At 38.9% G+C, this 14,284-nt stretch overlaps 1 protein-coding gene across 4 annotated transcripts in view; it reads right to left on the reverse strand.

Annotated features, from left to right (window-relative positions):
* MCM8 (minichromosome maintenance 8 homologous recombination repair factor) overlaps positions 1-14,284 on the reverse strand; it is a 44,567-nt gene that overhangs the window by 25,415 nt on the left and 4,868 nt on the right. For all 4 annotated transcript variants that reach the window (XM_017944995.2, XM_003905050.4, XM_017944996.3 and 1 more), the window contains 5 exons: positions 12,869-12,972; positions 11,379-11,577; positions 7,074-7,159; positions 2,529-2,680; positions 2,092-2,287 (listed from right to left, as the gene is read on the reverse strand). In XM_017944995.2, coding sequence (XP_017800484.2) covers positions 2,092-2,287; positions 2,529-2,680; positions 7,074-7,159; positions 11,379-11,577; positions 12,869-12,972 — 737 coding nt within the window. The remainder of the gene's footprint in view (positions 1-2,091; positions 2,288-2,528; positions 2,681-7,073; positions 7,160-11,378; positions 11,578-12,868; positions 12,973-14,284) is intronic.

Below are 14,284 nucleotides of genomic sequence, written 5' to 3' on the forward strand. Positions count from 1 at the left end.
TTGACTTACAAAAACAGGCAGCCTGCCTAGTTTGCCAATCTCTGCTAGACTGATAATGGAGGACCATGAAAAATTCTAGTTTTAATGCTGAAATCAAAAACATGGTGGGGGGGAAGCAAACTGTGGGAAGAAAACTAAAGTTTTCCATACTTTTCTATAAATATGGGAGAAGAGGGACCACTAAAAACGTTCAGTTTTAATTTAATTTATAACCATTAAGAGGAACCAAAGATGTTTGGATTCTCAACCAGGTTGCTTCCTTGGCCACCTGCTCAAAGGACTCACTCCCAGACTACCCCAGCAACCCTAGATTAGAGCAGCCTCTCTTCCAGGGTGGGTCTGGATGGCTATTTATTCAGAGGGAAGTAGGATTTAGGGACAAAAAGCCCCTGTGGAGCACTATTCTTTACTCAGTCGGCAAATTAACATATTAAAGCCAGAAAGAAAAAGCATCAACTCCTCTTACAGACCTAAGCCTACTGAACAGCAAAGCATGACAAAATCACTATTTTTTAATTTTATTTTATTTTATGAGACAGAGTCTTGCTCTGTCACTAGGCTGGAGTGCAGTGGCACAATCTCAGATCACTGCAACCTCCACCTCTCAGGTTCAACAGATTCTCCTGTCTCAGCCTCCCAAAAAGCTAGGATTACAGGTGCCCGCCATCATGCCCAGCTAATTTTTCCACTTTCAGTAGAGACAGGGTTTCACCATATTGGTCCGGTTGGTCTCAAACTCCTGACCTCAGGTGATCCACTCGCCTCAGCCTACCAAAGTGCTGGGAATACAGGCGTGAGCCACCGTGCCTGGCTAAGATCACTTTTTATAATACAATGTATTTCAAAACATTCTCAGTTCTTCACCTCTCTTAGATATATCTATTATTCAGTCTCTCTCATTTTCTCCGATTTCTTCAAAATTACCCAATTGTCAAAAAATTATCAAAAGTAACAGTATGTTGCAGTAATTAAGTACATTATAAAATCCCACTTAATCTTTAGAACAACCTTCTGAGGTAAGTGTTACTATTTCCATTTTAAGGTGATACAAATAAAGGGGAAATTAAGTAATGTGTCCCAGATCACACTGGAAGTAAATGCCCAAAGCAGGAGTCTAACTTAGGTTTGTCTCCAAAGAAAAGCTCTTAACCACTAAAGCAAAAAATGCCTATACTTTGCTTCTTCTCTACGGCATGCAATAGCATGGAAATAAAATTATCAAATATTTATTGAATATATATTACTTCTATTTGAATCTCTATGACCAACACCCTACATAGAACTAATTGAAGTGGCTTTGGAATTCACTGTCACCTCACTCTTCTGTTGAGCAACAAACTTCTTGTGTAAGATAGTAAACATTCCGTATTGTTTAAACTAGAGATCAGCAAATTTTTTCTATAAAAGGACAATGCAAAAATATGTGAGCCATGTATATGTTCTCTGTCACAACTATTCAACTCTGCCACTGCCGCACAAAAGCAGCACACTATGTAAATCAATGAGTGTGGCTGTGTTCCAATAAAACTTTATTTATGGACACTGAAATCTGATTTTCCTTTTTTTTAAAGACAGAGTTTCACTCTTGTTGCCCAGGCTGAAGTGCAATGGTGCGATCTTGGCTCACTGCAATCTCCATCTCCCAGGTTTAAGTGATTCTCCTGCTTCAGCCTCTCAAGTAGCTGGGATTACAGGCGCCTGCCTGCCACCACATCCGGCCAATTTTTGTATTTTTAGTAAAGACAGGGTTTCACCATGTTGGCCAGCTGGTCTCAAACTCCTGGCCTCAAGTGATCCGCCCACCTCGGCCTCCCAAAGTGCTGGGATTGCAAGCATGAGCCACCACATTCGGATGAAATCTGAATTTCATATAAGTTCATGTGTTGTGAAATATTCTTTTAAATTTTTTCAACCATTAAAAAATATAAAAACCATTCTTAGTTCATAGGCCACACTCAAGTGGATGGTGCACTGGATTTGGTACATAGACTGTAGTTTGCCAACCATTTTGACTAGTTTTTTGTTACCTGTAGCCAAGAGAACCCCCAACATGCATGTATGTAGTAAAATTTCAAATGACAGCGTACATACTTGACAATGAGTTTAAACAGGTTTTCTTCAGCTTGAATCTCTTGGATGGCATAAAGGTCTTTAAGTGAGAACTCCATCAACATTCCATGCTTACACCCATCCTCAGAACTCTTTGTTTTCTGTCCTTTGCTATTACTAATAGAATTTGCTTCAATGTACAAAAGGAACATACACTTGTCATTCTTATTTCGAGAACCTGTAAATTAAAAGTTTTAAATACAATAGTTGGTATTTTCATTTTCCCTACAATGACTCAACTAGAATATAAAACAAAGTCATAGTGAGCTACAAATAAATGTTTTTTTTAAAGGGAATGTTTCATCTTATGTAAGCAAAAGAAATTCCTCAAATTATTTGAGATTCAGGAGCATCTTAGAAAAGATGAATGTTGACAAATCATTATTGAGAGACAAATAATGAAAAGAGTTGTACCATACCTTCTTCTGCATTTGAGACTTTGACAATTCCAGTAACAGTCACTGTGTCTCCCGGGACACAGCTATCCACAAGATCGTGAACAAGCTCACATTCTATTGTTCGTGGAATCCGACCTGCTTCTCTCTGATCATCAGACATCAACTCCTGAATTCTAAAACGTTTAAATGGTTTTCAGTTAGAATACTTACTTTGGATGGTTTCTGCAAGACATTAACTATTCAGAGTTCACATGATGCTGAGCAAGATAAAGGCAGATTTGTTTATTAACAGTTTAATGGTGTATCTAAAATTACTTCAGCAGTTTCCAATTCAAGATAGCGGAATGAGTGTATGTATTTGCCTAGCCTCCCTCTAAAATGTCCATCAAAATGAGTCACTAAAAATTTGGGGGTATGTAGAGGTATCATCAGAAAATGAGATATTAATGAAATTTTTGAAAACAGCAAATGGTAAAGTATTGACGGATAAAACAAAATGAAGTCCGGAATACACATAGGCAAAAGCTACAAGTGTACAAGAAAAGTGGGACCCAATGTTCTTAGCAGAGCCCCAGAGGAGCTTCCAAGTTGGATGTGGCAGGAATGGAGAGCAGGAGTGGATGGCTGGAAGAAAACAGGGTTATCAATTGAAAGACAATAGTTGTTGAGAATTTTTGGAGAAGGTGAGTGGACAGTGGGTAGGGGAAGAATGAGTACTTTATCATCTGGCAAAAACCAGAGCACTGTTCTAAGGAAACAAACCCATCTCCTCTGTGAAGGGAGCTAAAGTGTGCAGTGAGAATATCAGAGCTTCAGAACAAAGACTCTTCATTCTACCATTTGAGAAACCCAATTCCAATTCAAAAACACATTCATAAAGCAAAATCTGACAGCCCAAACCCCTATCGTTGTATTCAGAGGTGAAGTCTTGTGAGAAAAAACTACTACCTCAAAAATTGCAAAGGAAACCTATCCTACCTACTTCAAATACTTTCTCATTCCTCATCAGATATTTGAAAACTAAATGGCAATAATTCAGGAGCATTAAAAACAAAAAACTGCCTAAGAGTTTTGAGAAAATATTGCCATCATAAAACAGGAATAAGCCGCTATAAAAAGGGAACTATGGGAATACAAGTACGAAATCAAGAAAATTTAAAGTATGTATATAAAAATCAAACATTTGTAGAGAAGATATAAGAAAAAGCCAAAGAAATCTAGAAAACAGCACAAAGAAAATGAAAGAATGAGGAACAATTTAAAACAGATGAATAATCCAAGGACTGCCTCTGATAGGAAGCTGAGAAAACAGTCAGATATTCTAGAGTTGAAGACAAAAGACCTTGCCAATCAAGCAGGATAGAGACAACTAGATACACTTTCACTGTTTCAGAGCACGACAGATAAAATGGTTACAAAGAGGAGGAAAAGTCCAGTCCTCAAAGGAATGAGAATCAGACCAGCACCAGACCTCTCATAAACAGCAGAGAAAATTAAAACCAAATAGACTTCGATAGCTGGCAAACTCTTAGCCAGACTAAGATCCAAATAAAGACATTTTCAGACATGCAAGGGCTTAGAACTTTTTACCTGTCATGTATACTTTCTGAAAATTTACTGAGAATACTCCTTAGAAAAACAAAATGTGCAATGAAGCAACATCCCAGGATGAAACAGGAATGCAGGTCTGGAGAACTACTGATCCAGACTCAAGCAGAAGGAAGGTTTTTTTGTTTTTGTTTTTTAAGAATAAAAGGTGGGCCGGGCGCGGTGGCTCAAGCCTGTAATCCCAGCACTTTGGGAGGCCGAGACAGGCGGATCACGAGGTCAGGAGATCGAGACCATCCTGGCTAACACGGTGAAACCCCGTCTCTACTAAAAAATACAAAAAACTAGCCGGGCGAGGTGGCGGGCGCCTGTAGTCCCAGCTACTCGGGAGGCTGAGGCAGGAGAATGGCGTAAACCCGGGAGGCGGAGCTTGCAGTGAGCTGAGATCCGGCCACTGCACTCCAGCCTGGGCGACAGAGCAAGACTCCGTCTCAAAAAAAAGAATAAAAGGTGGATTCCACGTATTCCATAGTATATTTAAGAGAGAATGGAAAATTATGATGAAATGGCAGAGGCATACTCTAAGAAGTAAAACCAGCACTCAGAGACCTTAGGAAAAATAAAGTACTAAACAGCAAAGTTACAGTCCAAATATGATGCACACTAAAATGTGGGATAATTCCAAATAACTAGCAGAGTATAAGAAAAGATAATTTGATGCTTGGGTTATTTTCATTTAAGGGGTAAAAACCAACAAAACAAAACTACAAAACCCAGGGACATAAATTACATCTCCTTTGCTTGGCATTTGATCACTTCACTTGGTTCTTTGTTGAGCTGTATTTACATTTTTTATGTTAATAAAATGGCAAGGGAAAGGAGTAGAAGGACCGCCACAATGAGGACTTATCAGACGAAAAGGGGTGTTCAGTATTGGGACAAAGCTGGAGGTTTTATGTTAATTATTGTGGTAATAAAGTTATTGGCCCCTAAAATGGAAGAGACACCTGCCAAGTGGAGCGTGAAGATGGTCAGATCCACAGACACTTCTGCATGTGCTAGGTTTCTTGCTAAAGGGTTAACTGTACAGCCAGATTCAGCACCGGCTTCGACTGAGGACGCAAGTAGGAGTTGAAAAGATAGTGGGAGAAGTCAGAAGCTCATATTATTTATCTGTGGGAATGCCGTATCAGGCATTTTTATTAACATAAAAATGCAAATGCCTGCTTTATTGTTGTTGTTAGACATGACCTATAAATAAAGTCTGGAAGACAATTAGAAGACAAAAGGTAAACCTTGACAATTTAAAGTAATGTCGAAACTGAGAAAGTCTAGAAGTGGAAGATAAAAGAACAAGTATGTTTCTAAAGTCCTCAGCTCACATAGAATGAATGCAGTAAAGTGAAGGATGAAAGACACGCAAGAATGGTATCTAAAGTTATGTATAATGTAACAGCAAGTTGTGGGGACTGTGCCTTTCCACACTGATTGAATTTTTAAAAACATGTACATGTTATTACATTAAAGCATTTTTAACTTAATAATTAATGTAAGTACAATCATTGAACATTAAAATAATAACTTTGGAATACATTCATCATACATCTAGATTACCTCTCAATGTTTTTCAGGTCATGGGCCAGGTGCTGGCATCCACCTAACCTGCACGACTTCAAACCCTGCTCCAAGTTCACTCACCACTTCACCATCAATTCACCCCCCCAGACCCACTTTTTAAAGATAAGTCACGTGCAGTAGTGAGAAGGAAGGAAAGAGTAGAACAAGGAGTTTGATCTGTAAGTGACTCTGAATAATCAATGGAAATAACTCACTACCTCCAGACTAACCCTTTGTCCCTCTTAAGTGGTAAAAGTCCCACAGACTGGGTTGGAAATCAGGCTTTACTATACTCATAGGCTACACGATCATACTCAAGAGTCTTAAACATTTCCTCTTATAAAACGGGGTGTTTGTAAAGATCTCACTATAGTACAATTATTACACATGTTGGTCTTAATTTTTCAGGGAAGAAGGGGGTGAAGCAGTTAGTAGCAGACCATCTTATCTTTTCCCTAGGTTCTTAGTTTTTAGGACCATCTCATTTCAGCCAGGTTTCCTAGAGAGCACTGACTTCAAAACCATTCGTTATTTTATATTTAGGGATGAGCTATAGGTCTACAGCTAGAAAAAACGGAATCAATTACGGGATGAAAAATACATACACAAAGAAAACTCTGACTTGCAAAAATAAAAAAAGCTATTAAAAAAAACCTGTAGTAAAATGCCCCATTGCAACATTGAGAACATAAAATGAAACATGCCATTTCAAAGGAAGTCTTTATCTGAAAACTTCAAAACAATATTATTTCTATCACAGCTTATTATGGAATGAATCATACAACTTTGCTTATGGCCTATATCCAGTTCAATTAATCACATAATTGAGATATAAAATCAACTATTTCTCAGTAGGACATAATATTTCCATAATTAATCCTTTCTGGAATCTGACAGACAATAAATTTCAAATAAAGACAATTATTTCAGCCAGGAGTGGTGGCTCATGCCTGTAATCCTAGCACTTTGGGAGGCTAAGGCGGACAGATCACAAGGTCAGGAGATCAAGACCATCCTGGCTAACACGGTGAAACCTCTAAACTAAATCTCTACTAAAAATACAAAAAAATTAGCCAGGTGTGGTGGCGGGCGCCTGTAGTCCCAGCTACTCGGGAGGCTGAGGCAGGAGAACAGTGTGAACCCGGGAGGTGGAGCTTGCAGTGAGCCAAGATCGTGCCACTGCACTGCAGCCTGGGCAACAGAGCAAGACTCCTTCTTAAAAAAAAAAAAAAAAGACAATTATTTTAACATACAAACTCTTCATCAAATAAACCGTCTACTATACACTATTATACACTTTGTCATTGTTTAGATAAAACGTACAATATAATACAGCAAAATTAAGGATTTACTCAACAGTGTGACATCTAAAGCCTGCCTTTCATGTAACAGATTGCTTACTTGATTGACTGCCAGTCCATTGTAACTGTGAGAGGAGAGCTGCGGAGAGCAGTAAATGACCTGCCTCGACATGCAGGCACAGGACACTGAATGAAACAAAAGTAATTCACATTCAGATTTTGATAAACTATAATCACACCTCAGGAAAATTCAGTTAAAACATTTCATTTAACATTGTTTTAAAAGTTGGTCTCACGATGCTAGTAAAGCAAAATCCAAGGACCATTTTCTCCTGCAACAATTTAATATCAAGAGCTTTTGAGGCACTTTCCAACTGATCCTTCTCGCTTACTGTTCTTATCCTGCTATGGGTATGCAAGGTGCTTTCCTTGCCTCCCACAGGAAGCACTTACTGCTCCTCTGTGCTCGTGCCACCTCTCGCTCCTTGAACGCCCCCTCTCATTCTGTCCCACATGCCCAGTGCCAATCCTCTCCTTTTCAAAAGGCTTTCCAGAGTTTTCTTTAATCCCCAGCTTTCTCATCTAGGCTCCTTTTGCACTTTCTGTATAGTGTAATATTTATTACACCACACAGGCACTTGTTTGGTGTTTGGATCTCAAGACGCATTTATAAATTCAGACTGTGGCAGACTGTACTTGCCAAATACGATTGCAACAATATTTCTCTTCGACCTTTTTAGAACCTTGTTACTCCTCCATTAAGAAACGGAGGCTAATTCCTTCTCCTGGAATTTGAGAAGGCTTGTGACTCACTCTGTAACCAATAGAATGTGACAGAGTGATGTTGCACAACTTCTGAGATTAGCTCACAAAAGGCAAGGCCATTTCTGCCTACCAACTGGACTTCTTGCCTTGAAGCTGTCAGCAGCCATATAAGCAGACTGAGCACCCTGAGCTGCTATACCGTGTGCAAGAAGCCCAAACTAGCCCACACAGCCACATGGAGAAGAGGATGCCTGGCCAGTCCCCAGCCACCTTGCTGTACTCCAGCCACAATCTGACTACAACTCCATGAGAGGCCTGGAGCTAGAACTAGCCAGTTGAGTAGTTCTTCCAAACTCCTGACCCACAGGAATCATAAGAATAAAATGATTGGCTTTATTTTCAGCCATTGAGTTTTGGGGTGATGTGTTATGCAGCAATAGTGGCTGGAAAAGAGATCAACTGAAACAGCCATCTTTCTGTCACTTCAAATCCCTACAGTTCAGACAAATGAAGGACCTCATCACGACATCACTCATGAGTCAATGCTACTACCTACTTTATTAGAGAGCATGAAAATACCCTGTACAAATACTGTCTAGAAAATATCTGATTTAAGGAGGTCGAGGCTACAGTGGGCTGTATTCATGTCACTGTACTCTAGCTTGGGTGACAGAGTGAGAGCCCGTCTTCAAAATAAAAGGAAGAAAATACCTGGTTTAAATCAGGATTTGAATTCTGGCCTCTGAGCTCAAGGCTGTACCTTGAACCTTAAGCCAAGACAAACACCACATGAAACCCATCTGTCAACACCACTGATTATTCAGAACCAATAGCTGAATCTGATATACCCTCTTCTTCCAGTAAGAGCAAGAAGCCTTAGGAATTTCAAACATCTTACATTTCCCTTTTTAATTCTTCAAGGGATTATTTACCTCACTAAGGATTCAAACCTTTACATGAGCAAAAATTTAGCAAATGTTAAATTTATTAAAGCCCAATGGTGATAAAGATGACTCTGGGTACCACAAAGGAAACATTATACATCCATGGTAATGAGGGCTTAATTAATAAATGGTGTCAGGACAAATAGCTTTTCACCTAAAAATTAGATCACTAGCTTGTTTTTTTAAGAGATGGGGGTCTCACTATGCTGCACAGGCTAGTCTCAAACTCCAGGGCTCAAGCAATCCTCCTGCCTCAGACTACTGAGTAGTTGGGACTACAGGTGCATGCCACCATGCCCAGCTTAAATTCCTAGTTTTATGCCATTCACCAATGCCTTAAATTCCAGATGGACAAAAGATCTAAAGATAAAAAACAAAACTTAGGATTATTAGAAGCAAATGCAGGAAATATGTTTATAATGCTTGAGTGAAAAGGGCTTCTTATTTATTTATTTATTTATTTATTTATTTATTTATTGAGGCAGAGTTTCGCTCTTGTTGTCCAGGCTGGAGTGCAATGGCGTGATCTCGGCTCACTGCAACCTCCACCTCCCGGGTTCAAGCGATTCTCCTGCCTCAGCCTCCCGAGTAGCTGGGATTACAGGCATGCGCCACCACGCCTGGCTAATTTTGTATTTTTAGTAGAGATGGGGTTTCTCCATGTTGGTCAGGCTGGTCTTGAACTCCCAACCTCAGGTGATCCGCCCGCCCCGGCCTCCCAAAGTGCTGAGATTACAGGCATGAGCCACCACGCCCAGCCGAAGAACGGCTTCTTAAGCAGGGCATAAAATGTACAAGTTATGGAAGAAAAGATAACAATTTGATGTCAAAATGTAAAACTGTACAACAAAAAAACCCACAAAGTTAAAAGACAAACCAAAGACAGGCAGAAAATATCTAATGTACATAATCAACAATAATTAGTATCTAGAATGTATAAAGAACTCCTATCAATAAACTAATAGAACCAGGCACAGTGGCTGGCACCTGTAGTCCCAACTACTTGGGAAGCTGAGATGGGAGGATCACTTGAGCCCAGGAGTTCAAGGTTGCAATGAGCTATGATCATGTCACTACACTCCAGCCTGGGCAACAGAATGAGACACCATCTCTAAAACACAAAATTAAAGAATAAACCAATAAACAGGAAAATGAACATTAGATATAAATAGAAAACTCAATAAAGAAAGAAACTGAATGGCCAGTAAAGATATGAAGAGATGCTCAACCACAACAGAAATCAGAAAAATTCACATTATAAATGCAGTATTATTTACACCTACCAAACTGTCAAAAATGTACAAGTCTAACAATACCAAGTGTTACTGAAAGTATGGAGAAATGGTAACTGCTTAACACTACCAGCAGGGATTTAAGTTGGGAACAATACCCTGGAAAGTAATTTGGTAACACCTAATGCAGTTAAAAATAAGTACAGCCGGCCAATCCCAGCACTTTGGGAGGCTGAGGCAGGCGGATCACGAGGTCAGGAGTTTGAGACCTGCCTGGCCAACATAGTAAAACCCTGTCTCTACTAAAAATAGAAAAATTAGCCAGGCATGGTGGCGCGTGCCTGTAGTCCCAGCTACTCGGGAGGCTGAGGCAGAAGAATTGCTTGAACCCGGGAGGCGGAGGTTGCAGTGAGCCGAGATCTCATCACTGCACTCCAGCCTGGGCAACAGAGCAAGACTCCGTCTCAAAGAAAAAAAAAAGTGCAGCCTACAACTTAGTGTTCCTCTGCTAAGGAAACATGTACAAGAATGTTCTCTGTAGTATCATTTGTAATTATAAAAAACTGGAAAGAGCACAATTGTCTACCTCCAGGAAAATGGATGAATAGTGGCTATTTATTTAAAGCAACACTCCACAACAGTAAAAATGAAAGAATTCGATATGTATTAAAATAGGTAGAACTTCAAAATAACCAAGTAAAAAAACAGCTGCATGTTACATTCAGTATACCATTTACGTAAACGCAATACAAAAAACTAATTCTACATACATAGTCAAGAATAAAAATGTAAACTTGAAGAACACACGCCAATTTCAGAATAGTGGTTGCATCTGGGGAGCAAATAAAGGGAATAAAACTGAGAACAGAGAGACTTCAACTTTAACTATGTAACCATATTTTTGTTACAAATTAAACTAAAACAACAAAACATTAATATTTGCCAAATCATAGAGTAGATAAATGTTAATTACACTATTCTCTGCACTTTTCCATAGTTTTAAAATCTAGTTTAATAAAGGCTAATAAAGATTTTTAAAAACCCATCACTTCTAAATAGTAGAAGAAATAAAGGGAAAAAAAAAAAACTTGGTGTGTATACCTAGAAGTCAACAGAAATATGAATGGAAGAGATGCATATGATAATAACTTCAGGATAATGATCATCCCTGGGAATGGTACAGGTAAAGGGTAAAACACAGACACTAATTGTGCCAGTAATGCTTTATATCATTAAAAAATGTATTTGGAGCTGAAAAACGTAAATTCGGGGTTACGAGTAGTGGAATGTTTTATTTATTTCTATATTTTTCTTACCCTGAAGTATTTCATAATATAAAAGCAGAAAATCAAAAGTAAAAAATAAAAATAAGCTCTGTGTTCAGGAACACTGGGAAATGTTTTCTGTATTCTGATTTGCCTTCTTTACCAAGATAAATAAAGAAGCAGTTCAAGAACATATTACCTTTGTGGGAAGACTGTATTTTCCATCTGGAAGAGGAAAACTCTGAACTTCTCCACATGCAGCACAAAGAAAAGCCATCTTGGTGCAAAGAGGCTTTATATTACTGACACGAACCACTGTCCCTCTTAGAGCAATGTATTTTCCATAGTAATTTGCTCGGACATTCTTGAGCTGTGTCAAAGGCTCATAGTTGTACACCCTAAAGACAAAACAGAAACTTGATGTTTTTTATATTTTCACAAGTTTCTTTTAGGAGTAACTATGGAATTCTCAAACCAAATCATCCTTTCGATATATCAGAAATCTCACAAGAATTAAACCATTCTTGTTTTGTTTTGTTTTCTCGAGACAGAGTCTCGCTCTGTCACCAGGGTGGAGTGCAGTGGTGCGACCTCGGCTCACTGCAACCTCTGCCTCCCAGGTTCAAGCGATTCTCCTGCCTCAGTCTCCCGAGTAGCTGTGATTACAGGTGCGTGCCATCACACCCAGCTAATTTTTGTATTTTTAGTAGAGATGGGGTTTCACTATGTTGGCCAGGATGGTCTCGATCTCTTGACCTAGTGATCCGCCTGCCTCAGACTCCCAGTGCTGGGATTACAGGCGTGAGCCACCGTGCCCAGCCAAACCATTCTTAGAAAGACACAACACTAAATCTTCCTTTTTCTTCTTATCTCACAGGCTGTTCTCAAGGAAAAAAGAAAAAAAAAATTTAAGGAAAAAAATAATGCCAAAAGGAAAATCTAGATTTAAAAACCTTTGGGTTTCTAAGTTCTTTTTAAAGAACTGCTAGGAAATTGCCTTCTATAAATTCTGGAAAAGAAATACAAAACTCCGATGATTAACTTATAATGAATTCTTCTAATGAATTTAAAATCTTAAGGATGAATTCAAGAAAAACAAAATAATTTCATTTATTCTCTTGTATCTAATAGAAACCTAATAATTGAACAAAATACACACCACTTTGTATATTACAGACTGAGTATATCCCTTATCCAAAATGTGTGGGACCAGAAGTATTTTGGATTTTTTGGACTTTCAAATATTGGCAATATTACTAGTTGAGTATCCCTAATTCAAAAATCTGAAATGCTCCAATGAACATTTCCTTTCAGTGTCGTGTCAGGGCTCAAAGTTTTGAATTCTGGAGCATTTCAGATTTCAGATTTTCAGATTAGGGATACTCAACCCATACATGGATTATTAAACTTACACAGCAGGGTCTTGATAAGTTCACATCCAAAATCAATGTTTACAAAAATTTGCAGGTTAGAAAATCAACATTTTCTTCCTTATTTAGGAAGTATCTGTCATGATGTCTTTGAATAATTTTCAATGAGTTTACTTCAGTGTGATGATCAGTGAGATGGCAAGGAACTCATGTCCTTTTTACCGATTTCCTTGTTCTTATAAAATGAGGGTTCTCATTCTTAAACGGCATTCAAGGTCCCATTCTAAGTAATAGTAATTTAATATGTCAAATTCCTCACCTTGCATGAACATGTGGCACATTTACCATTGTTTCTCCATCACTAGACAATCCTTCCTGGGCTTGTAACTCAGCTGCATGCCTTTCAAGGTCCTTAGTTAATACCTAAACAGGACAGATGTTTACTCTGAAGTTGGAAAACAAAATATCCTCTTTATACAGAACTCTATTTTTGTAGAGAATATAAAGTTTATGGACAGAAACAGAATAAAAACAGAAAACTTTAACAGTCCTTTAAAAATCTAATATTTAATTATGACTACTTACTTTATAGTGGATCTTTTACTTTGGATTTTGCTGTCCCTGGACTGAAAAACTCCAGCATCCCAGTCTGCTACTTTCTGTCCCAACTAAACCTAACATTAAAAGCCCTTATAGTAGTCCTAAAAACCATCACCTCTTGATTCTAATTAAAAAAAAAAAAAAAGCATTCCTGTTTCTCTATATTCACTGATCAGTCAAGACAGAGAAAATAAAAATGACCTTTAAAATACCTAATACTCACTCCCTTGGCATTTAACATTAAATAATATAAACAGGCTGGGCACGGTGGCTCACACCTGTTATCCCAGCACTTTGGGAGGCCAAAGTGGGTGGATCACCTGAGGTCAGGTGTTTGAGACCAGCCCGACCAACATGGTGAAACCCCATCTCTACTAAAAATACAAAAATCAACTGAGCGTGGTGGTGCATGCCTATAATCCCAGCTACTTGGAAGGTTGAGGCAGGAGAATCGTTTAAACCCAGGAGGCAGAGGTTGCAGTGAGCCAAGATGACACCATTGCACTCCAGCCTGGGCAACAAGAACAAAACTCCATTTCAAAATAAATAAACAAATAAACAAACATTTAATACCACTTGTGTACCGCAGTTTGCTGACAACCTAAGAGGCAAAATAAGATGCACATATATAGCTGTTAATTGTTATAAGGACCATAAAGATGTACAGACAAAATACCATGCAAGTTTCGAAAAGTTGTCACGAGAAAGGTTTTACAGAGAGACAACTGAGCTAGGCCCAAATAATCTATGTGAGGGGAAGGGGATTCTACGTTGAATGAATAGCACATGTAAGAGGTAGGAGAATGCCCCTCTGAATGCCCCAGCACTTTGTGTATGCCTGTCCTGAGATTTACTACACATTACCTTGAAGCATTTATCTGCTTGCTAGCCTCAAAAATGTTTTTGGCCGGGCACGGTGGCTCATGCCTGTAATCCTAGCACTCTGGGAGGCCAAGGCGGGTGGATCACAAGGTCAAGAGATCAAGACCATCCCTGGTCAACATGGTGAAACCCCATCTCTATTAAAAATCCAAAACTTAGCTGGGCATGGTAGTGCACACCTGTAGTCCCAGCTACTTGGGAGGCTGAGGCAAGAGAATCACTTGAACCTGGGAGGCAGAGGTTGCAGTGAGCC

The sequence above is a fragment of the Papio anubis genome, chromosome 16 (genome assembly GCF_008728515.1).
Source record: "Papio anubis isolate 15944 chromosome 16, Panubis1.0, whole genome shotgun sequence".
Taxonomy (NCBI): Eukaryota; Metazoa; Chordata; class Mammalia; order Primates; family Cercopithecidae; genus Papio; species Papio anubis.